The sequence below is a fragment of the Leopardus geoffroyi genome, chromosome C3 (assembly GCF_018350155.1).
Source record: "Leopardus geoffroyi isolate Oge1 chromosome C3, O.geoffroyi_Oge1_pat1.0, whole genome shotgun sequence".
Classification (NCBI taxonomy): Eukaryota; Metazoa; Chordata; class Mammalia; order Carnivora; family Felidae; genus Leopardus; species Leopardus geoffroyi.
In genome coordinates this window covers 133,210,401-133,236,520 of record NC_059338.1, presented here as the reverse complement: position 1 = coordinate 133,236,520, position 26,120 = coordinate 133,210,401, and the positions used below count along the sequence as shown (strand labels likewise).

At 41.8% G+C, this 26,120-nt stretch overlaps 1 protein-coding gene and 1 pseudogene across 1 annotated transcript in view; one reads left to right on the top strand and one right to left on the bottom strand.

Moving 5' to 3' along the window:
- Window positions 1-3,285: 3,285 nt before the first annotated feature.
- On the top strand, window positions 3,286-18,865 carry LOC123586643 (annotated as a pseudogene).
- A 2,295-nt stretch (window positions 18,866-21,160) lies between these two features.
- Window positions 21,161-26,120, bottom strand: part of TRAM1 (translocation associated membrane protein 1) — a 34,435-nt gene continuing 29,475 nt past the window's right edge. The window contains exon 11 of the mRNA XM_045454949.1: window positions 21,161-22,733. Coding sequence (XP_045310905.1) covers window positions 22,660-22,733 — 74 coding nt within the window. The 3' untranslated portion in view covers window positions 21,161-22,659. The remainder of the gene's footprint in view (window positions 22,734-26,120) is intronic.

Below are 26,120 nucleotides of genomic sequence, written 5' to 3'. Positions count from 1 at the left end.
CGGCCCCAGGAGCCTCCCTGAAAGGCACAACGAAAGGGCCAGAGGGGCGTGAGCTTGGGAAGAAATAAGGCAAACCCTCCCGCTCCCCCACCACCAATACACACACGCCCCGCAACAAAACGAAAGAAAGTAAACAAAACAAAGGCCGCGAACAAGATTCCAAAGCACATGAAGGAAACTAACAAAACTGAACGGGAGCTAATTTAACTACTAATGAAAAACCACTGGCGGCATCCGCACCCTCGGCTCTTTCGAGTCTATTAGGGCTAATCTCATTATGCCTGTAAATCGGTTCACTCCACCCAGGCCTCCAGACACCCAGGCCGCTCCTCTCCCGCCCTGCGGTTCTCTACCCACGTATCACACTTGCCTCATCCTTTCCGCGTCTCCCATCCCTCCCCAGACCCCGAAACCCTCACACCAGCCCCTGGACATTAACCCCCCCCCCCCAATACTCTCTACCTCCTTCCTGAATGTTCTCCGCTTCTTGCTCTAACCAAAATATGGATCTCCCCTGAGGTCACGGCTTCCCTCTTGTCCTCCCCTCAACGCCCTACACGCCTGGTACCACCGAGCCAGGAGAGGTTCTTCTTCCTCCTCACTGATACTTCCAGCCCGAGGCCCTCCATTCCCCTGAAGTGCATGAGGCTTTAATGGTTACTATACAGCAATTCACAATCTCACAAGGCTAATTACCAAAATGACAATAAAAACAGACTTCGACTCACTTTTTATGAAAGGCCAAGGCCGCGGTGCTTTCACTTTTGCTCCCTTCTCTGATCACTCCGCGCTCAAGGCTTAAGATTCTCTCTCATCCTCTTCCTCTGCCCCCTCCCCCTCTCGCCTGCGTGCACATGCGCGGGCTTTGTCTCAAACAAAAAAACAACAAAGTTTAATAAAAAAAAAAGAAAAAGAAGAATGACCAGAGACCTATAAACATGCATTCACTGAACTAATAATTTAAGAAATGAAGAAATGCGGGGCACCTGGGTGGCTCAGTCGATTAAGCACGGGTCTCCTGGTTTTGGCTCAGGTCATGAGGTCACAGTTGGCGAGTTTGAGCCCCTAATGGGACTTTGCCTTAACAGCGTGGAGCCTGGTTGGGATTGCGTCTCCTCTCTCTCTGTCCTTCCCCTGCTCACTCTCTCAAAAATAAATAAACAAAGAAATTTTATAAAAAGCAATTGAAGAAATACAAATTAGAGATAAGGTTTTTTACTTATGGGATTGGCAAAAATTCAAAAGATGCATATGATGTTTGTCTGATGTAAGTGAGGGAGAAAAGGCATACTATTGATGGTTATAGGAAAGATCACAGCACTTTGGGAAGATAGTTGTGTACTCTATGGACTATACCAATCCTATTTCTTGGACTCCTCTACAAATTCGTAAAGATATATGAATATATACACATATACACATAACACACACAAAGCAGTATTATCTGTAGAAAAACAATAATGGAAATGATTTCAGTGATGATGAATGGGGACATCCATCAATACTAAGCATCTAATAAGAAAAATGTGGTTGCCCTCTATGTATACTGACCTGAAAAGATGCCCATAACGTATTATTATTAAGGGAAAAAAGCAAATTGCAGATGAATATAATCCAGGTTTTGGTACTTCCCTCTCCTATCAAAAAAGGAATCTGCATAGAGTATGAATGTGTCTGTACAAGCAGAGAAAACTTTTGGGAAGGATACAAAATGCTGGACGGTGGTTTCCCATGGGAATGGAACTGGAAAGTAAGTGGGGGACTTTTCATTCCATATACTTTCTTTTTCAAATGCAATGAGCCTCTGGTTAATTGCTACTTGCTTTGGTATGTTTTTCAGTAATCCTCAAGCACCACTTGCTTCACACACATTGAAAATAGACTGGGGATGGGGCGCCTGGGTGGTTCAGTTGGTTAAGTGACAGACTCTTGATTTCAGCTCAGGTCAGGATCTCACCGTTGGGTCGTGAGATTGAGCCGCTTGTTGAGCTGACAGCACAGAGCCTGCTTGGGATTCTGTCTCTGCCCCTCCCCTGCTAGCGCTCTCTCTCTCAAAATAAAGAATTAAACATTTAAAAAGAAAGTGGACTGGGAATTATTTTTTTAATGTTAGCAATCGCTTGTTTATTTTAGTTGTTTACAGAGGGAAAAGCACCTTGTTTTAAGAGGTAATAGGTGACAAAGCGTATTCCATAATTAATTAGGCTCTGGGATCAATTAAAGTCAAAATAAACCACTTCAAGGATGTGTCATTAACAATATTTGTTCAAAGGCAAAACACTACAAAAATATAGTATGGTGCATGGTAGGTATTTGGTTTTGTGATTTAAAGACCTACTTTGGGGTGCCTGGTTGATTCAGCCAGAAGAGTGTGTCACTCTTGACCTCAGGGTCATGGGTTCGAACCCCATGTTAGGTGTAGAGATTACTAACATAAATAAATAAATAAACTTAAAAAAAGGGTGCTACTTCAATGATAGGGAAATCATCAAAGAATGCCGAGACAACTCTATGGTACCAGTAACAATAATAGGTGTTGGCTCAAGACTGCGCACACTAGGTCTCTGCTCTTTCTTTCCCTGTGCCTCACTCTGACCCGCTTTTGGATATACCCCTCCTCGTGGTACAGAATCCATGTAGCCAATATTTGCCCACCCAGAGTATGTTCCTGGCCTTCACATGCAGGGAGTAGATGAGCCTATGCATTAGGTCTGTTGTCTCAGATGTGGTCTGCGTTGTAGGTGTGTGCAACTCCAAATCCGAGGTCTGGCCAGGAGGAGGCTGTTTTCAGGGATTAGATGGAAGTTGGACATGTGGGTTGGAAAAATATAGGGATAGGAGAGCTGTGGGTGGCTGGGGAGAGGAGTGTTGGGAGCAGGACAGGGCCAGCAGAGAGAAGAAAATGGGGTGTGCTGGGTACAGGACAAGGATGGGGGTGGGAAGAGAAGTGGGTCTACTGAGGGTCAAGGGCCTGCAGATGGCTTTCCCTCTCATACCTCATCCAAGTGTAGAATGCAAGAAAATCAAAAATTCTGAATGCACCCCGGCCAGCGTGTCATGAAGTATACAAGTCAAACTGGGAGTTTAGAACATATTTTATTTAACATGTTTAACATATTTATTTAATTAGTTTGATTTTCAACCTTAAAATGTCTAGACACACAGTATGCAGGCTTACAACTGTATTCTTCTCCTGGACACTGCAGTGGGGAGGAAGCCTGTTCCTCCAGAAAACAAAATTGGACAAAGTGAGATCCGGGAAAGTGGATAAAACAGTGTTGAAGAATGAAGCAGACTAGAGGTGGCTGCGGCCTGAAGACCCTGAAAGGTGGCCCACTTGGTAGGCGACATCTGCCCAGAAAAACCCCAGAACCCTGCAGTGCAGGTGAGTGTGGGGTGGAAATGGGACTGGGAATCTCCAGCACATTGAACGCTTTGAAATATTTTGTTTCCACCATCATTTCTTATTGGACCGTTGAATTGTTTAAAAGCATAATACTTACTTTCCAAGCCATGGGGTATTTACAAATTATTTACATGATTTCTAACCTGGTTCCACTTGACCCATCATACCTTTAAAACTGCACACCTCACATAGCTTTCCTTTTCCCTTGGCCCTTTTTATATTTTTATATTTATGTATAATATATGTACAATATATTTTATATTATATATAGTACTTACCACTTGCTGATAGACTACTATCAAGGCCATTTCTCTATACTCTTCTAAGCTCTGTGCTATTTTTATTTTCTGTACTCTGCCTAGAATGTAAGCCCCAGGATAGCAGGGATTTTTGCCTATTTTGTTCACTGATATATATTCCTAGCGCTTAGAATAGCTCATGATACAATGTAGACACTCAGTAAGTTTTTACTGATCCATGAGTGAACTCCTAGGCTGAGTTCCTTGACAAAAAAAATACAAAATAGAGGCATCAATGGCTTTCAAACAATAAACTCCCTCTTCATTGCATCTTACCAGGACTTTCCTTTCTTCCTTCTCTCAGAGGACTACAGCTCCCAGAGCATCCAGCCCAGGGATGAGAATCCTGTCCCTCAGTTGGAAGAGTCACATCCAAGATATGTGGCAACCGTTTCTTCCACTCCTCCAAGCTCCATGCTGCCTTTCTCTGTTGTCACTTCTGGTGTCTCTGGCTTGGCCCATTTTCACGAAAGTTTGCTTTTGAAAGAGGACTTTTAGCCTCAAAGGTTGCTTTAATTTACAAATACTCTGGGAATGAAACTCCTTTATACAGAACACATTGGCTTTTAAGCCTGGGTTCTGTGTGAAAGACAGAGAGCAGGGGGACATGAGACTCAGGAAAGAGAGGAAGGGGTGCCTGGGTGGCTCAGTCAGTTAAGCGTCCGACTTTGGCTCAGGTCATGAGCTCAGGGCTTGTGGGTTCAAGACCCACGTCGGGGTCTGTGCTGACAGCTCAGGGCCTGGAGCCTGCTTCGGATTCTGTGTCTCCCTCTCTCTCTCCACCTCTCCGCTGCTTATGCTCTCTCTCATTCTCTCTCTAAAATGAATAAACATAATAATCGTAAAACACACTCCCTAATCCATACAACAGTTATGGTACTTAATCCTTAAAAGATACAGTGCTTACTTATCTCATAAATTCATTGTTTTTGATTACCCCCCAAAATTATGCAGATTTTTCTCAGTTTAAACATTCCTTTGATATATGTTATTTTGTATTTTAAGAAAAAGTATCTTTCAATATCTTGTTCTTACAGTACTTTTTGATAATTTTTATACTAAGTGTATCCATGTTTACTTTAAAAAATATTACAGGGGCGCCTGGGTGGCGCAGTCGGTTGAGCGTCCAACTTCAGCCAGGTCACGATCTCGCGGTCCATGAGTTCGAGCCCCGCGTCAGGCTCTGGGCTGATGGCTCAGAGCCTGGAGCCTGTTTCCGATTCTGTGTCTCCCTCTCTCTCTGCCCCTCCCCCGTTCATGCTCTGTCTCTCTCTGTCCCAAAAATAAATAAACGTTGAAAAAAAAATTAAAAAAAAATATTACAGAAATCTCATACAATGAAGTATTAATTAATACAGTTGAAACCTAAAAAAATAAAAATAAAATGAATAAACAAGAAAAATTAAAAAAGAAAGAGAGGAAGCAAGAATATGCACACAGCCTCTATCACATATTTTATTTGTTTTATTTGGTTGTGTTAGTGTATTCATATTCTTTTTTCTCCACGGAATGATTTAGAGTGACTTACAAAGAGATACACAGATGTCTAAACTCTGTGAGAGCAGGGACTTGGTTTTGTTCATAGCTGTATTCATAGCTCCTAGAACGGGGCCTGGGAAATGGTAAATTCTCAAGGGTTAGTTGAGTGAAAGAATGAATGAATGGCAAGGCATTTTTTTAATGTTTATTTTTATTTAGTTAGTTATGTTTGAGAGAGAGAGACAGACAGGCAGACAGACAGAACACTAGCAAGCGTGAGCAGTGGAGGGGCAGAGGGAAAGGGAGAATCTGAAGCAGATACCACGCATGCCCAGTGCAGAGCCTACCTCGGGGCTCAATCCCATGGCCTCGAGACCATGACTTGAACCGAAACCAAGAGTCCACCGCTCAACCAACTGCGCCATCCCGGCACCCCGGGATCACCCCTTCATAATCTGAATGAAAGCTCAAGTTTTGGACTCTGTGGGTCAAACTGGATACTAACCAACTTCTGGACGCAGAGAGTGCCAGAGGGAGTTCTGGCTTCCTTAGCTCTGTCTTGTGGTTTGATGGGGGTATTGTCTCCTACTGCCCTGGCCCTTCAAGGTCATGTTAACGCTAGTTTGCCTGAGGGGATTACTGCACCTAAAGTGTGTGTGTGTGTGTGTGTGTGTGTGTGTAGGAGCTTGGCTGCCTGTACCTTTGGTCGGGGTTAAGCTTTGAATTAAGTTCTATATTTACTCATTCCCCTATCCCTTTTGTGACAACTACTACAAATCTAGCAAGTGGAGCCCAACAGGGTCTTTGAAGAAGAGCAAAACCTCTCCAAATACAGTAAGCTTTCATCTTTCCCCAGTGATTACACGCACGCTTGGTATTGCCATTTAGAAACAAGTACAATATGTGTTTTAGAGTCTTGTTACAACCTCTTCCACTCTGGATCTGCTTTCAGATACCAACCTATGGATGAAGTAGGTGCACAAGTCTCTAAGATGTCAGGGAGCTGTAGCCTTTTCAAAGGAAGGAGCTGGATGTCCTCAGGTACCATCTAGACCTACCTCTATGTTGTTGGATTGCCTTCGTTCTCCACTGTTGCTGCAAGTGGTTAGTGGGGGGCTGCTCTAGGAGATGAATGGGGAAAGTTTATGACAGACTTAGGGAAGCATCACATATCTGTCCTTGACATCCTCTGTACCCTCACAAATACCTATTAATGAGAAACACATCACTGCACAAGGAACTGGGCTTCACTATAGCAGGAAATAAATGGTTTGTTCCCTTTCAGAGTTGGCTTTTAATTTTTTTTTCCAGTTTTCTTTCTGTGTCCTTCCTTCCCTTTCTGTTTCTTGATTAAAAAAACAATAATCCCTTTTCTAATATCCTAGGAAATATCCTGAGATAGCCTATGCCATTCCATTACAGGTAGTGAAGTTCTGACTTTGAAATGAATTGTTGAATCAAATTCTGCACACTAATGAAGGAATTATTCTACAAGCTTCTGCCAATAGCAAATATGCCAAAATTATGCTACAAAAGGCACATTTCTCAGAAAATCAAACGAAGGAAATAGGAAGGAACAGGCAAAGCCCTTTTCTTTTTTTCTCTTTTATTTCCCCCTGTTGCCTAATTCACAGCTTTTATAAGGTCACCTGAAAAAGGACAAGATTCTGGAGACTTGGGCCTCTGTTTATTTGATCTTATTTTTTGTAGTTCCCCGTTCCATCTTTACCTTCTCTATTATGGCTTGTGCTCACTTAGAATATGAACAATATTGTTACCAGATGGCATTACAGGGGCATCACCAAATAGGTCTCTTCTGGAACAGGCTGTAACAAAATTCTAAAACACAGCTTGTATTTCTCAAAGGGTTTAGTTAGCATAGACGCCATCTTACTTGGGGAGTCTGAGACTTACTGTATTTGAAGGGTTTGGGGTCTTTCTCAAAGGAGTTGTTGGCTTCACTTGCAGGGAGGTCACAGAGGTAATGGGGGAACACATGAAAATGGAACCTTCGATTCAAAACATAATGTGAGCCACTTCCCAACATCCAATCAAGCAAGTTCCCCTCTTTTCTCTATGAGAAGGGACATGGGTTTGGCTAAGCAAAGATGGGGATGGGGTGGGTAAATGCAGGAGAGAAAGAGACAAAGAGACGACGAGGGAAGAATGGAACAGAATTTCTATACCCTAAGTGCTGCTGATTCTTCCCCAGATGGAGCTTGTGTCTACAGTGATGGCCTGAGGTTTGCTCTCATAGACTGGGTGTTACCCTCTTGGGCTCCATCTCCCTTGGCCTTGCCATCTTCATGCCTTCTAGGCTCCCTCATAGCTAGATCCTTGCTCACTGGATGTTGTGGCTGCCTTCACTATGACAAGGAAGAACACATTCAGTTTCCATTGGAGCCTTTCTGCATAATTTTTGGGAAATTCAAGAAGAGATTAAAAAAAGGGGGGGGGGAATAAAAGAACAGAAAAGTGCTTTAGATTTCTGTTTCTTAATTTCCCTTCAAGAAATCTCATCATTTGAGGCTTCCTCAATGGGTGAGTAGCTTGGATTTTGCCTGAGCTCATCATGTATTGATATGTATTTGCCAAATTCTATGGTTGGGCATGATACCTGAGAGCACAGGATCCAAATGAACTAAGTTTGTACTATTTTTTCAATGTTTGTCTATTTCCAAAAATTTAAATCAAATTCATGGAGCCTTGAATAAAACAGTACACCAGCAAAAAAATAAAAAATAAAAATAAATAAATGCACTGAAGGTGAAAAAAAAGGAACCTGCTGTTTGATTTACATCATTTTATTAATGGGTTAGTCAACATTTACTCAGAACCTACTGGGCACAGAATGTAATAGACATGTGGGAAAATTACAAAAGATATGGGAAGATATTTTTTCTGCCAACTGATTTAGTCAACGAAAGACACCAACTAAAGACATTTGAGAACAGCTAAGAACACAAATAATGGGAACCTGCGATGTTTGCTAAGGACACATTAGTTTCAATTGTCTATGAGTGATGAAGGGCTGGCTCAATGAGCGTGTCCTGAGACCCATGTTGCAATGAAGCATTCCACTGGGGATGTCGTGGCACCTCCTTGGCCAAAACAGTCCGACTGCAGACCTCGCCTCTCTCAGCCACTGCAGGAACAACCATACAGCTAAATGTGGTGACCTTAAAGGGCTGGTTTCATACCCACCATACCTGATTTTATTTAACTGATAATACAGTTGTGGCCATTTGGGGATTTTTGCCACAGGCTTTGTAACTATATCAGCTCAGCGCTCTTCCATCTTCTTTAAAGTCAGAAGAAACAGATGTGACACTTAGCTTTGAAGACACCACTGGCAACAGTTTCTCTGTGCCTCTAGTTGGCCGGCTCACATTTTTGTGGATTTCATGTGGAATTAAGCATCGCTCTGGATAAATCTGATTTTTTCAAGGAGAGTGTAGACTCCTGATCTGTGCATCCTGCTGGCAAAAATCTGGAAAGCTGCCAATGATCTGGCCAAGAACTCTGTTTTGAATGAGAAAGCCTAAAGCGTGGCTCCTGACTTGACCTCAGTGTTTCTAGATCCATTGGGAACTGTCGTGTTTAACTACCTGTTCTTTTGAGTGGACTGCCTTTGAGGCCCACTTAGTGGCTCTGAACAACGCATCTCAGAACACCTGTGTGGAAGGACCAGTGCTGCCTTAAATCCGTTATACATCAATATTTTTACAAATAATAATAAATAACATGAATAGAAAAAAAATCTTCCAAAGACATATAAAACATAAGCTCAATTTCTTCCTTTCTTTCCTTCTTTCTTCCTTCCTTCCTTTCTTTTTTTCTTTCTTTCTTTCTTTCTTTCTTTCTTTCTTTCTTTCTTTCTTTCTTTCTTTCTTTTTCTTTCTTTCCAGATTCGGCAGACATAAAACCATTCTGCCATATTGCCAAAAAAGTTCTAAATGCTTAGTTTGTTTCCGTACTTATCTCACTGCAGACGGGTTACAAACAATTTGCAGAATGGAACAGGAACTGGTCCCTGGGTTGTAGTTTAAGCAGCATTGGCTTGAAAGATGAGGGGGCTGTGAATTATTTTCAGAGTAGGAGCCTTTAAGCTAATTGCTAAGGAGCCAGAGAGCAGCCCCCTTTTAGTTGATTCCCTGTAACCTTTTGTTCTGACTTAAACCAGAACTTGCAAATGTGAAATCAACAATGCTCGTCCTGAAAACCAGCTCCCATTTCTCTTGGTCTCCCAGCTGGGACACAGGCTCCTCTGGACACGTCCATAGAGCTATTTAGTGCAGTGTCTTACCCCTTTGACTAACCTACAAGATCTGCCTCAATGGTAGTCAATAACATGGTGAGGAGGAACAGACTAATTTTTTTTTCAATATATGAAATTTATTGTCAAATTGGTTTCCATACAACACCCAGTGCTCATCCCAAAAGGTGCCCTCCTCAATACCCATCACCCACCCTCCCCTCCCTCCCACCCCCCATCAACCCTCAGTCTGTTGTCAGTTTTTAAGAGTCTCTTACGCTTTGGCTCTCTCCCACTCTAACCTCTCTCTCTTTTTTTTTTTTCCTTCCCCTCCCCCATGGGTTTCTGTTAAGTTTCTCAGGATCCACCTAAGAGTGAAACCATATGGTATCTGTCTTTCTCTGTATGGCTTATTTCACTTAGCATAACACTCTCCAGTTCCATCCACGTTGCTACAAAGGGCCATATTTCGTTCTTTCTCATTGCCATGTAGTACTCCATTGTGTATATAAACCACAATCTCTTTATCCATTCATCAGTTGATGGATATTTAGGCTCTTTCCATAATTTGGCTATTGTTGAGAGTGCTGCTATAAACATTGGGGTACAAGTGCCCCTATGCATCAGTACTCCTGTATCCCTTGGGTCAATTCCTAGCAGTGCTATTGCTGGGTCATAGGGTAGGTCTATTTTTAATTTTCTGAGGAACCTTCACACTGTTTTCCAGAGCGGCTGCACCAATTTGCATTCCCACCAACAGTGCAAGAGGGTTCCCGTTTCTCCACATCCTCGCCAGCATCTATAGTCTCCTGATTTGTTCATTTTGGCCACTCTGACTGGCGTGAGGTGATATCTGAGTGTGGTTTTGATTTGTGTTTCCCTGATGAGGAGCGACGTTGAGCATCTTTTCATGTGCCTGTTGGCCATCCGGATGTCAGAATGATAATTCTAAGCATACGCACTGGGGCACGTGACCCCATCAGATTTACAAATACTGCTGAGAGTGTCCCAAGAAATTTTGCTCGGTCACCAGTATCTTCACAGGAGAAAGACTTGTTGAGAAAACCCAAGCAGGGTAAAAGATAAATACAGTCAGTCGCTAGACCCGGCACAGTATTCGCACCTTCAGGCCGTGATTCTCCATGGGAAGACTTGGGAGACGCCTTGGCATCAAGGACGGAACCCGATGTCCCGAGGCCCCGCCCTTCCTGCCACCCCCACCCAATGGCCCGAGTGTCCTGGTTGGGCCTCCCTCACTCTCTGCCCGAGTTATTCATCTGGAGCTTCTTAGCTCGGCGGTAGTTTTCTCAGAGAGGCCTTTCCTCCTCCTGCCGGTGTCCTCTCTTTACAAGCCAGGGATTTCTCCCTTTCTACAGCTTATGATTTCTCATTATATTTTCGTACATGGCTCCTTGTGTTGACACTGGAAGCCGGGGAGGGCGGGAATCATGCCGTGTTGTCCCTCCTGCAGGTACCGAGATTGGCACAGTGCTTGCAACCCACGCCCTAAATGGCTGCTTAGTGACAGCCCGGCCACAACAACCACGCTCTGTGTAACCTTTTCTTTTCTCTCTCGATTTTGCTCGTAACCTTTTCATTACATGGGTTTGATAGAGTGGAATCCTAAAGTGACCTCACTTTGTTTCATAGTCCCTTCAAACCCACTCTGTGGGTTCCTTCTTTCCTGCCCCTGAGGGGGATGTCAGTCAGGTCCGATAGCTTGTACAGTTAGTCATAGGTCATAAAAAGTCGCTTGCAGGGGTGGCTGGTTGGCCCAGGCAATTAGGTGGCCGACTCTTGATTTCAGCTCAGGTCATGATCTCACAGACCTTCATGGGATGGAGCCCTGCATCAGGCTCTGCAATGACAGCACAGAGCCTGCTTGTGATTCACTCTCTTCCTTTCTCTCTGCCCCTCCCCTGCCCATGCGTGTATGCTCTCTCTCTCTCTCTCAAAATAAATAAACTTAAAAAAAATCACTTGCAGTCACAAGAGCTGATATATTCGTAGTTACAGCTGAAACCAGGGGCCTGAGGAAAATCTGTGAATGTTTGCCCAAACTTGGCTCCTCTGGTGGGCCCCACGCATAGTAGTCCAGGAAGGCCCTCACATGGCGCTCAGTGAGGTCAGGGCTGGGGGCAACGTGCCAGCACTCCCACCGCCCTCGCCTGCACTTTTCCAATTTGGATTTTCCGCAGGCTGGGGCAGGATGGTGAATTGTAAAACTGCGCTCGCAACCTCTCCCCATGCGCCGGGAGAGGTCCAGCATCTGCTGTCCACGTGGGAGCTGAGGCCACACAAGGAGCCCACCAGATCCTTCTAGGCCTTAGGTCCATAAGCAAAAATGAGGCAGAGGGAACCTGGTAACATCCTGTTTGCTCTTCTCTGAGGGCACCGAGACTTCCAAGGAAACAAAGTCGACCAACTCTTTTCAGGCTTTCTTTTTTCTTCTTTGCACCTTTGGACACTGCTGACTATGTCCTCTGAAGACCCTTTGCTTGGTTTCCATGGCCTCTGGCATCTCTTCACCTCTTTCCATTCCCCTCTCAGGCTCCCCCAAGGATTTGTCTCTCAATGATTTTTCCTTACACATCCAGGTCCCCAAGTTGTGGGCTCTATCTCTTTCAAGCCATAGTTGATTCCTTTTTTCACCGATTTATGAATTCATTCATTCATTCATTCACTCATTCATTCATCATCTTACACTGTACATGAAGCCTGAAGTAAATTCTCATGATTCAAAACTCAACCTTAGGGCCATTTTCTGAAAAAAGCCTTTCAGCAGCCAGATAGTCCGGCTCAAGTTCAGCCTTACATCTGAGGTACCCGGTACTTATCCCTGCTCTAGAACTTTCCCCATTGCTGATATTATTGTCTGGGATGTCTGCTTCTCACACTGGACTGCGAGCCCTTGCAGGTAGGGACTGTGTTCTAGGAATTTCTGCATTCTCATAACATCCAGAAAAAAGTGTATTAGTGTTTATTGAATAAAATAAATAAGCGATTTTACTTTACACGATTAATAATCTACAATTAGAGATAACCTGATCTTTGTGAAATTCTTTGGGAGGAAGAACACTGAAGATCAAATAAAATGGTCGTCTTCCAAGGACAGGCTTGGCTGGAGGAGAGGTGTGTTAGAACATAGTGAAGAACAGGTTCTCGATCAAAGACCTATGTTCAAAGCCCGGCTTTGTCACTTACTGAGTCACTTCATCTTTCTGAGATTCAGTTTCTGTAAAATGGGGCTAAGAATGGTCCATACCTATTCATAGGGTTCCTGTGGAGGATCAAAATGAGGGGGTTGGGAAAGCACTTAAAAATAATCATGGGGGGTGCCCCCGTTTTTTATATTTAATAATAATGGGGGGTGCCCCTGTTTAGAATATTTAAAATAAATATTCTAAAATTATTTATTTTAGAATCAATAAAGTACAATATTATTGTGCCTTACGGAAAAAAAAAGATTGTGGAGGATAAAGAATGGACTGTGGGAGGGTATTTTGGGGACAGAGGTAGGAGAGGCTGGGCCTTTACTCTAGGAGAATATAAAAATGCAATTGTCTTTTCCCCATGTCTTCCCTTTCAGAAGACACTGGAACCCTACTGCACGTGGGGAAAGATGAAGGTACAGTGTAATTACTGTAAGCTATCCTGCCAAGAATGGACATGTGGAGAGCTAACGGAGAGTCAGAGCAGAGAAGGAGCCCATCAAAACTAAGCTTCTCTGGAATGAGAATCACTACGTGTAAAAAAAAAATATCCTACATAACTGATCGCCTCAGGTCTTCAGGCAATTGGTAATATCAGGAAGAAACAAATTTCTAATGCTTTTAAAGCCAAATTCAGATCCATGAGTGAAGTTCCGGACCTACATTCAGCTCTGTCTCCCTCCCCAAACCCCCACCCCCACCCCCGCACCATCGGCCATTCTAGCGCATCAAATCACAGTAAGGCACAGGTCTTCTGTTTGGAATTCTGAAGCTCAATGTGTGAAATGTAAGAGTACTATTTTAGATGCAAGTGCAGATCCTGGAAAACAGCTGAAATAATCAATGCAAAAAAAAAAAAAAATCACAGGCTGAAAGTCTCTCTTTTAGTAGAGAATTTGCGACATTAGGTTTTAAAAAAAAAAAGAGAACAAATGTCAAGGGCGGCTGGGTTAATGAGTACAGAGAGTACAGCTGCTCTTACCTCTGGAGACGAGAGCGCTGACGTGGCTGGAGCGAGAGCGGAAAATGAGGGTGGTGATTGCAGCAGCCCCTAACGGGCACTTGCTCCACATCAATAGATAATGGGGTGTGATTGGCACCGCCTGCCGAACTGGAGATGCTGGGCTGTAATTAGGATGTTGGCTCTCATCAAAATACAGTAAAACAAGGAGAGCGGTGATTACTCAAACCTGAAGCTATAGTCTACGAGATGGCTTGCTTTTTAAATTCTCTATTGTTTCAGCGTTCATTAAAAGAACAAAAAACCCCCGCAGGCCGTACAAAATTCAGATGCCATCTAATAGAATACATGAGACGAGCCTGAGCTTTCTGTACAACGGCCAGTGTTTAGAGATGTGCTCTGTAAATTGCAATGAGAAGCACTGTAGAGCATTTCTCTTCAGAAAGAGATTCCGCTTTGCTACCTGGCCATCTCTCCATCTTCATTTTATGCCGCTTGTATTATTGTGTCTGCTCCGAAGCAGAATTGACCCACCATAGGGTAATAACAACAGGGAAAGGACTTCTGGGTGTAAACCTTGGCTTTGGATTCACTGAGGGCAGTTAACGTAAGTTCTCTTTGAAGATCAAGTTGAACCAAGCCTTGCTTGCTTTCTTTTGAAATGTTCAAAGCCTCTTATGTGTGTTGGGATTTACGCATATCGGCCTTCTGACATTCCTCGTAGTCTTCTAGGCCTTAATCCTACAGAATGGAATTCACTTTTTAAAAACCACACTTATGGGGCGCCTGGGTGGCTCAGTCGCTTAAGCATCCGACTTCGGCTCAGGTCATGATCTCACGGTCGGTGAGTTCGAGCCCCGCGTCAGGCTCTGTGCTGACAGCTCAGAGCCTGGAGACTGCTTCAGATTCTGTGTCTCCCTCTCTCTCTGACCCTCCCCCATTCATGCTCTGTCTCTCTCTGTCTCAAAAATAAATAAACATTAAAAAATAAAAAATAAAAATAAATAAAAACCACGCTTAGGGGAGCCTGGGTGGCTCAGTTGGTTGAGCATCCGACTCCTGGTTTCGGCTCAGGTCCTGATCTCATAGTTGTGACAGCGCAGAGCCTGCTTGGGATTCTCTCTCCCTCTCCCTCTGCCCCTCCCCTGCTCGTGCGCATGTGCACACACATACTCTCTCAAAACAAACAAAAAAACCACATTTAATTTTTTCTTCTTCATATACTTATTTACAGTATAGACATTTTCCCCTTCTGACCCAAGTTACACATAACCTGTGTCTTATTATTTTGTTTGTTTGTTGTGAATGAAATCAGCAAAAAAGAGAAAAGGGCCACCCTGGTTAAGAGGTCACGACTAACCTAAATTAGTCTTGTAAAATAGCATTTAAAAAAGTGTTCTCTAATCGTTCTCATAAAATAGTTTCTCATAGTTGATGAAGGAAAAAAGGATTAGTCCAGAAGTTAGTCAGCAAGGACGCCATAAAGTAGCGACCTTAGTCTTCAGAGTTTAGTCCATTTCATGCATTATCCACACTTTTATGTACATCCCACACACACCGTTACGGCCGGGCCTTCCATCCACTTGTGGAATTGTAATTTGTAGGACATTTTTTTGAGATTAGTTCAAGTATATTGATAAATATTGTTTGTAATACATGTTTTTCCTTATCCCAGGTAAATATTCTCATTTCCCTGATGGAGTTTGATTCTTCCCAGTAGAAGGTAAGGCACCTCCAAGCAACTAAAAATTTTCTAGAAGTTGTACACACCATTGAAGTGAAACTATGATTTCATAAACCCTAGGTATCTGATTTAAAACTCATTCTTGGGGCACCTGGGTGGCTCAGTCGGTTAAGCATCCAACTTCGACTCAGGTCATGACCTCACAGTTCGTGGGTTCAAGCCCTGCGTTGGGCTCTGTGCTGACAGCTCAGAGCCTGGAGCCTGTTTCGGGTTCTATGTCTCCTTTGCTCTTTGCCCTTCCCCTGCTCACACATTATCTCTCTCTCCCTCTCTCAAAAATAAATAAACATTAAAAAAATTAAAAAAAAAAATTATTCTTGGAGCGCCTGGGGGGCTCAGTTGGTTAGGCTTCCAACTCTTGGTTTCAGCTCTGGTCATGATTCCAGGGTCATGGGATAAGCCCAGCGTCCAACTTCACCCTGAGCATGGAGTCTGCTTAAGATTCTCTCTCTGCCCCTCTCCCTCACTTATGCTGTCTCTCTCAAATAAAAAATAAATAAAATAAAATGAAGTAAAATAAATCATTCTTTAGAAACTAAGCTATTTGCGGCTTTTATAATTATGGTATCACAGGGGCACCTGGGTGGCTCAGTCGGTGAAGCGTCCAACTTGATTTCTGTTCAGGTAGTGGTCTCAGGGGTGTGAGATTGAGCCTTTCCTAGGGCTCCTTGTTGAGTGTGGAGCCTGCTTAAGATTCTGTCTCTCCCTCTCTCCCTCTGCCCGCCCCCCCCCCCCCCGCTCATGTGCACACACTTTCTCTCTCTAAAAAAATTAATAAACATATAATTATGGTATCACATAAGTATAAATGATTCAGTACAGACTTGGATGTTTGATTTATGAACTTGTGTGTTAGATAAGCATGCTTGCAGTCTTGTGGTGATTAAATGACCATAATGTTGGCCTGAGCATCTCATGCGACTTTATTGGCCTGCCTGCTCAAGGGTATGTGCATTCGAGAACAGGAGTGCTCTATTACCTTGTATAATAAATCATATATGGAGAAGTAGTAACAAGTAAACTTACTTAATAGTATTAATCATTCCTTTACTGTGTTTGTCACAACGTTGTGAGCCTACAACTAACATCTAGTGAACATTAGGCATGGAGGAACGCAGTTTATGCGCATTATCTTAGTCTGCAGAACTACTTCGTGGGGTAGGTGCCATTACGTATCTCAGGAAACTGAGGCACAGACATTAGGCCACACAGAGCTATCAGTGGAGAAGTCAAGATTTGGACTCTGGTCTGCTAGTCTAACCATTTTGTGCCTGTTAATGTTAACAGAAGTCAACAAGGTTATTTATCACTTGAATTGGTTGATGTGTGAATCTTCACAAGAGACTATGTTTTTTTTTCTTTGGCTCACTTAACCTCAAAGTTACTAATAGTTATGCATGAGACTATGTGATGGGCCTAAACCTCTTAACTGCTTTTTTCTGATTTGCTTGCTTTCAGGACACCCAAATATTTGATTTCAGCCTTAAGCCAACAAAGTATTTTCACTGAAAATAGTTAGACAAATTGGCTTAGCCTCTTCCCGAATGGTGTTGAATAAAGCTGGTTAATTTTTTAAAGCAAATCATGCTTAAACCCAGGACTGGTTTGTTTTTGTAAATAATGCCTCATTTCATCCTAGTTAGTGGATTGGGCTTCCAATGCAGTCTAACCCCATTCATTCCCTTCTCATGTCCTGGGTTACTAATCTTTCATTGTTGCAACAAATACTTGCTAATGTCTGCTTTGAAATTCCCAAACCTGTCTTGTGTTGAAGTTTTATAGTTGATAATTAACTGAATCACCTATCGCATCAAGGGTGATCTTTGGGGAGAACCATCTGTTTAAGCATTTCCCTGGAATTTCCCCAGGATTACTTTTGAAGCCATTCCTCTATTTTCTCATTTTCATTTTTTAAAATGTTTTATTTATTTTTGAGGAGCACAAGCAGGGAAGGGGCAGAGAGAGAGGGACAGAGGATCTGAGTCGGGCTCTATGCTGACAGCAGTGAGCCTGATGCGCGGCTTGAACTCACAAACTGCGCGATCATAATCTGAGCTGAAGTCCACACGCTTAACCGACTGAGCCACCCAGGTGCCTCTTGAAGCCGCTCCTTTAAAAATGCAAACCAGGGGTGCCTGGGTGGCTCTGTGGTTAAGTCTCTGACTTAGGCTCAGGTCATGATCTCACAGTTTGTGAGTTCGTGACCCGTGTCAGGTCAGGAGCCTGCTTTGGATTCTGTGTCTCCCCTTTCTCTGCCCCTCCCCTGCTCTCACTCTGTCTGTCTCTCAAGAATAAACGTTAAGAACATTTTCGTAAAATGCAAACCAGTGGGCCCTCCCTGCAGGCCGCAGCCTGACAGGCCGAGCAGCCCCCCAGGCTCCTGCCGCCTCCTCCCTCAGGTGTGGCACAGGGCCTCGCCTCACTATGCCAACAGCGGGGCACAGCGCGCTCACCTTCATGCTTGGCGCCAAAGCTGATGGTGAGACTGTTCTAAAAGGCCTCCAGTCCATTTTCCAGGAGCAAGCGATGACAGAGTCGGTGCACAACTGGCAAGACCACAGTTACTTAGCGGCCTTCGTAAACCAAAAAGGCAGCTTTGCCAATTTGAGAATCCACCCACATGGATTGGCATTGTTGGCACTTCAGAGTTATGATGGTGATTCGCAAGGCCAAGAAGTTGAGTCTTTTGAAAAAGTAGAAGAGAGAATGGAAGAACTGAAGCGATGACCACCCATGGACAGATAGTGGCCCACTGCTGATGGCTGCCTGGTTGAGTAGGACACAGAGGTGCCTGGTGTAATGAAGATTCACCTTTCAGAACATTACAATTCTACACTCAAAGAAATTTGGAAATATTCTCATCCTTAAGTGGGGGTGTTAACCTGGCAGAGGGTGATTTAGGTATATCCAAACCATTGTGGGCAGTGGAAGAGACTACAGTGGCACTGGTTCTAGGGGGTGGAGATGGGGACATATGTGAAATAGTCAAACTGAATCCAGTGATGGTCACTATGGTAGAGATTGACCAAATGGTGACTGATGAATGTAAGAAATGCATGTGAAAAACATGAGGCGTCACCTTAGACAATCTTGAAAGAGCCTACTTTCAGGTTCTAATAGAAGACTCTATCCCAGTACTGAAGAGATACACCAGAGAGAGTTTATGTGATTCATGATTTGACAGCTGTTCCAATCTCCACATCTCTGGAAGGTTCCACATGGGAGTTTCTCAGGCTAATTCTTGACCTCTCAATGAAAGTACTGGAACAGGATAGGAAATATTTTACACATGGTAACTGTCAATTTGACAGAAGCACTGTCAACTCCATGATCAGCTTGGGAGGCTGTATTGTCCTATGGAATTCTAAGGGATCATCGATGTTCTTTCACACTTGGAATTGTGGGTATTTACACTGTTTGGTAGAAAGAACCTTGAAGACCGGTATCCCCTAATCATGCATGCTGCAAATAGCCTTCCTGACCTTCTTATGCTGTATACATCAAAATGAGTCAGGCAACAGTGAATCCTTTCAAGTTTTTTTTTTTTTTTTTTTTTTTCTAATTCTTATTTTTAATTAAAAAAAAGTAAATGGGGGCACCTGGGTGGCTCTGCCGGTTAATCGCCGACTTCGGCTCAGGTCATGATCTCATGGTTTATGAGTTCGAGCCCCGCATGGGGCTCTGTGCTGACAGCTCAGAGCCTGGAACCTGCTTCAGATTCCGTGTCTCCCTTTCTCTGCCCCTCCCCTGCTCGTGCTCTGTCTCTCAAAAGTAAATAAACATTGGGGCGCCTGGGTGGCGCAGTCGGTTAAGCGTCCGACTTCAGCCAGGTCACGATCTCGCGGTCCGTGAGTTCGAGCCCCGCGTCAGGCTCTGGGCTGATGGCTCGGAGCCTGGAGCCTGTTTCCGATTCTGTGTCTCCCTCTCTCTCTGCCACTCCCCCGTTCATGCTCTGTCTCTCTCTGTCCCAAAAATAAATAAACGTTGAAAAAAAAATTTAAAAAAAAAAAAAAAAAAAAAAAAAAAAAAAAAAAAAAAAGGGGCGCCTGGGTGGCGCAGTCGGTTAAGCGTCCGACTTCAGCCAGGTCACGATCTCGCGGTCCGTGAGTTCGAGCCCCGCGTCGGGCTCTGGGCTGATGGCTCAGAGCCTGGAGCCTGTTTCCGATTCTGTGTCTCCCTCTCTCTCTGCCCCTCCCCCGTTCATGCTCTGTCTCTCTCTGTCCCAAAAATAAATAAACATTGAAAAAAAAAAAAATTAAAAAAAAAAAAAAAAAAAAAAAAAAAAAAAAAGTAAATAAACATTAAAAAAAAAAAAAAAGTAAATGGAAAAAGTATATTTGGATGGGCCAGGGTGTTTGTTTTTTTTTTTTTAATTTTTTTTTTTCAACGTTTATTTATTTTTGGGACAGAGAGAGACAGAGCATGAACGGGGGAGGGGCAGAGAGAGAGGGAGACACAGAATCGGAAACAGGCTCCAGGCTCTGAGCTGTCAGCCCAGAGCCCGATGCGGGGCTCGAACTCACGGACCGCGAGATCGTGACCTGGCTGAAGTCGGACGCTTAACCGACTGCGCCACCCAGGCGCCCCTCTTCTTTTTTTAAAGTCAGCTTAAGGATGAACAGACAGCACAGCGATGGCTAAATGCACTTAACCCCTAGAATGTGACTTTTGTTACTTTTTTTGTGTGGGCTTTTGTTTTTGTTGTGATCATCAAGATCACAATGATTGAATTTAGTTGTTTGGAGGAATGAACATCACTGTTTTGGTCTGGAGGGAAGTTCTTGATGGTGCTTCTTTCTCCCCAAATTGACTTATTAGATATTGAAATTTGGTGCTTGTAAGAGTTAAGAAAAAATGAATGGCAATGTTTCAGAGAAAAGTATAAATTAGAAAAAAAAAAGGAAACGATCAATGTTAACTATCACTTCTTGAAAACAATTCTTACTGTTTTATGTAGACAGACAGAACTAGTTTTCAGTGAAAACATTTGGGAACACCTTGTAGACACAGGGTGTCACTGGATATTGCTAACAAAATGTGCCACAAAAAATTTCTCATTTCTTCATCTATACAAGCTTTGTTCTGGGATTAGTTCTGGTTTTGACTGTGCAGAATTAGTGAATTTTAGAAGAATGCAGTTAATACTTTTGTTCCAGAATAGTCCACCTGGACCACCCACAACCATATTCTACAATGCAAGCAAGCAAAAAGGCATTTTACAGAGGCAAAGACTGAATCCCAAAATGGTAAAGCAACTAGTTCAAGGTTACTCAATGAATCTGACAGCTGGCGGTCCTGCATGCTTCCTATCAGGCTTCAAAGCTGACCTGAGGCCAGGTGACAATGCCATATTCTGCCATGACCTGGAGGCCAGTAAAGAAAGACTTTCCTGAGAGCATTTGGGACAAGGGGGTCTAGAGCTTATATAATTCACAAATACACTTGGGTATTTATGTGTGTCTGTGAAGTTTTAGCTACATACAAAGGATTTACACTACATATTATATCCCCATTGCAAATATTCTTGGTGCATCAGCATATTTGCATATAAAGGGTTGAAAAGTTCTGTAGTAAAGAAACACCTTTTAACTCAGCAGTCTCTGAATTTATTGACCATTTGTTTCCCTCAGTAGCTCGCATAAATTATATGAAACTAATCACCTTTTTTTGCATAAAAGTTTTTTGGGAAAGGCTATTCTGAATGTCTGTGAAGAGTTTACTGTTTAAACATGGTACATTTAAATGAGATTATATACTAAAAGCATAAAACTTGCTAACAACAAAGAAAATGTCCAGGATACAGCTTGTGAAAGTAAAAATTTTATTTTGATTGATTTCTCAATGTATATAGTTCAATATAATGCCAGTTTTTAATGGCAAAAATTTGGTTCCACTGAAACTCCATGATGCTACAGAGAGCTACTACTTTTCCAGGAAGTAAGTAAACAGCTGGAAATAGAAAGCAAAACTTTCTAGCAGCATGGCAACTTATTAAGCTGCAGACCTAACAAGCCTGCAACTTTTATACTAAAAATGGCACAAACATGAGCTGGTGACAAAAGTGAGAAATGGAGAACAAGATGTGAACACCAAAAGGAGCAGTATAGGTCCTGTGAAGACAACAAAAAACCAAATATAGCTGTAAGAATTTTTAAGGATAATTATAGAAAAGGGAACCAAATGTTTTACTCAAATGTTTTTTAGAGCCTTTCTTTAGAGATACAAATATATATATATATATATTTATCCAAAAATATGTTTTATACAGATAAATGCTTCTCAATTAAAGATGGGACCAAAGCTATAGTTATAACATAAAGCACTGTCTTTTATAAGACTATTTATCCAACTCAATTTTTGATTTAAGATTAGCGCAGTGTTTTCCAAATACAATTACCCAACATTCTTTTTATAGATATAAATCAAAGTAGGCATTATTTTTAAAAAGGGTTTGTAGGTTAAACAGTATTTTTCTAAGATGCTGTGCATATAGAACTTATAACAAGCCCCATTAAGAATCATTATTAACAAACATATCAAAAAGGGCTATTGTCAACTTTGCTTCTTTATAGTAAATATTTAATTTTCTGATTTCCAGTTTATAAGTGTTGAAAATGCACAAGAAAGATTTTTCTTCACATGTAGTTTTATGTTCATATATTTTGATTCAATACATACGGCAATAAATCTCCACACATCATAACCAATAGTATGTTTTCTTTTAAATGGGGATGTGACATTAACAACCGTTACCTATATAATAAAGCACACAATTATTTTAGCGAATTTACAAATCTTTTTCCCCAGGTGTAAAGACTACAAAAATTCCTAAAAATTAGAGGATACTTGAAAACATATTAAAGTTTGACTTCCAACTTTATAGTATTTCCATTTTACCCTGAAAGATAACTTAAAAAATATGACCTTGCTGGAAGAGGCCATCTTGCTAATATAAAAAATTGGTGACAGCAAGAAATTTTATCACTGATATGTAGAATTTTTGTAAATAGTTATCTCTCCAAATCATTAGAAAAACGTTCAAAGATAAAAAACAAAATAAAATATGGTGGTGGTCCCTAAACTATTTTGAAGGCAGGTAGCTTAGTCTAAGCTAAATATTTTTTTCACTCATAGTAATCATCCTTCCCTCAAATGCCCTTTAAAAAAATGCATGAAACAGTACAATAGCAAGAATCAAAGAGCACAAACTGTATTTTCAAGGACAGAAAAAAATCTCTAGTGCTGAAAGATATAGTAAAAAGCAGATTTCTTTGGGGACATTAATCAATTAGATTATAATTCATTATGAAGATTTCTCTTTTCTATTACGGGGAGAGTCTGCTCCATTTGAAGTTACTGTTCCATTTACACCATTTTCTGAAAAGAGAAAAGAATCAAGGTTACTCTCTTTTCTAAAGAAATGCAAAGAATATCATCTTTATTCATAAAAGTACCTTCAGAAAAGGAAATTTAAAACCTCGTATGTATCCATTTGTCCTTATGTAAAACTTAGTGGTAATTAATTTTTAATAGTATTTAACCAATCATAAAACCTGGTAACATGTAACACAATGAACCAAAAGTAGCAAATTAAAAAAAAACACTATGTCAATTGTATCTCAAAAAATATAAATTAGAAAAAAGAAATTACTATATGTAAATTTATAATTTATAAAAAATTAAAAAAAATTTTTTTTTTCAACGTTTATTTATTTTTGGGACAGAGAGAGACAGAGCATGAACGGGGGAGGGGCAGAGAGAGAGGGAGACACAGAATCGGAAACAGGCTCCAGGCTCTGAGCCATCAGCCCAGAGCCCGACGCGGGGCTCGAACTCACGGACTGCGAGATCGTGACCTGGCTGAAGTCGGACGCTTAACCGACTGCGCCACCCAGGCGCCCCAATTACAAGAATTTTAAAATAGTAGTCTTAAGAGCAGTACTTTTGATAGAAATAAAGAACCTTTTCACATTTGTCTGCAAAGTTCTTAGGGATATGTTTCCTTACAATACACAGAGTCGGTATTTAGGATAACTCTTATGTTTAGGAGTGTACTATGGCTGCCTTCTTCTTCAAGTTATGATGGATATGTATGTATGTATGTGTGTATGTATGTGTGTATGTGTGTGTATATAACTAATGTCAGACTCATCTCTCCAAAAAGATCCATAAAAGTTGGAATACATGGGAATGCAAGCTGGTGCAGCCACTCTGAAAAACAATATGGAGGTTCCTCAAAAAACTAAAAATACAACTACCCTACGACCCAGCAATTGCACTAGTAGGCATTTATCAACGGGATACAGGTGTGCTGTTTCGAAGGGACACGTGCACCCCCATGTTTATAGCAGCACTGTCAACAATAGCCAAAGGATGGAAAGAGCCCAAATGTCCATCGATGGATGAATGGATAAAGAAGATGTGGTATGTATAGACAATGGAGTATTACTCAGCAATCAGAAAGAATGAAATCTTGCCATTTGCAACTACGTGGATGGAACTGGAGGGTATTATGCTAGGTGAAATTAGTCAGAGAAAGACAAACATCATATGACTTCACTCATATGAGGGCTTTAAGAGATAAAACAGATGAACTAAGGGAAGGGAAACAAAATAAAAACAGGGAGGGGGACAAAACAGAAGAGACCCATAAATATGGAGAACAAACTGAGGGTTACTGGAGGGGTTATGGGAGGGGGGATGGGCTAAATGGGTAAGGGGCACTAAGGAATCTACTCCTGAAATCATTGTTGCACTATATGCTAATTAATTTGGATGTAAATTAAAAAAATAAAATTAAAAAAAAAAGTTGGAATACAAAAATTGGCTGTTTGAAGACAATGAAAAAAACATACAAACAAGGCAGCTCTGTGTATTTCTCGCAATTACTGAACACGCATGCACAAAACAAGACTCAGAGAAGTCAAGCAGAGAGCACTTCCTTTGCAAGTACAAGAGAGCTGATTACTCTATAATAACAGGAAGAAAAAAATTTGAATTCAGAGTCTGTCAGAGAAGACAGATTGTACAAATAGTTGTTGATACCCTAGGAATGAGGGCAAACTGGAAATAGATACTGTGACAGGATAGAATGATCTACCCATATTCAACCCAGAGCCTCTATAAACACATCTAGAGCCTACACACATTGTTATATAAAATGTCCAGTATTCAATTAAAAATTACCAGCCATCAGAAAGCAAGACCAAATGACTAAAAACCAAGAGAAAAAAAGTATGTATCAGAAATAGATCTTCGTTTTTTTCAACCAGCACCAGGTGATGGGCATCTCACGGGACAACTGGCACAAGCCCTGCAAAACCAGGGGCAAGAGAAAGCCCTTCCACAAGAAGCAGAAGTATGAGCTGGGATGCTCTGCCCCATACACACAGTCCCAATCTGGGGAGGCAATAAGAAGTACTGTGCCTTGAGGCTGGATGTGGGGAACTTCTCCTGGGGCTCTGAGTGGAATTACTGACACTGTCTACAATGCATCCAACAGTGAACTAGTCCACACCAAGATACTAGTGAGGAATTGTACTGTGTTCAATGACAGCATACCATGCTGACAACAGTATGAGTCCCACTATGGGCTGCAAGCAGGGAGCCAAGTTGATTCCTAAGGAGGAAGAGATTTTAAACAAAAAAGAATCAAAGAAATTTCAGAAGAAATGTAACGACAGGAAAAAGAATGCCATAATCAGCAGTCTTTAGGAGGAACAGTTCCATCAGGGCAAGCTTCTTGTGTGCATTGCTTGAAGACCAGGTCAGTATGGCTGAGCAGATTGCTATGTGCTAGAGCGCAAGAAGCTGGAATTCTATTTGAGGAAAATCAAGGCCCAGAAAGAAAGAAATGAAAATATGGAGAATTTCACCAGAGAACTAAAATCTTTAATCCTAGAACTGGAAAATACAGTAACTGAAAATGCAGACTTAACAAATGAACAGCAGATTAGGCGCAACAGAAGAGACCAGTGAACCAGAAAAAATACTCAGACTGAAACTCAAAGAAAAGGGATGAAAAATGCAGAAAGTATGAAAAGATGTAAGAGACAGGGGAAAAGGATTTAACACATATTATTGGAGTTCCAAAAGGACAAGAGAGAGAATGGGACAGAAGAATATTTGAAGAAATTATGGTCAAGAACTCTCCAAAAATGTAAAAGAAGCTAAGCCACGACTCAGGAAGCTCTACATGACAGAATGCAGGATAAATACAAAGACAACCACACCCAGGGACATCACAGTATAACTGCCAAAAAACAAAGACAATAATTATCACACTGGATGAAAATAAATCCAATTATATGTGTTTACAAGAGACACAATTTATATTTAATAACAAAGAAAGGTTTAAAGTAGAAAAAATATAGAAAAAGATACACCTCAACATTTTACCAAAAGAAAGTTGGTGTAGCAGGGTGCCTGGGTGGCTCAGTCAATTAAGCGTCTGAATCTTGATTTTGGCTTAGGTCATGATCTCATGGTTTGTGAGTTCGAGCCCTGTGTCTTTCCCACACTGTCCGGCAGATTCTCTCTCTCTCTCTCCCTTTCTCTCTGCCCCTCCCTCACTCTCTCTCCCTCAAAATAAATAAACATAAAAAAAAACTGTTGTAGCTATAGTAAATTCAGACATTTACTAGAGATGAAGGTGGACATTCATTAAGAGAAAAGGACATATTCAATAGGAATTTAGAACAACCGTAAGTTTTGATGTACCTACATCTTCAAAATATTTAAAGCAAAAACTTATAAGCTACAAGG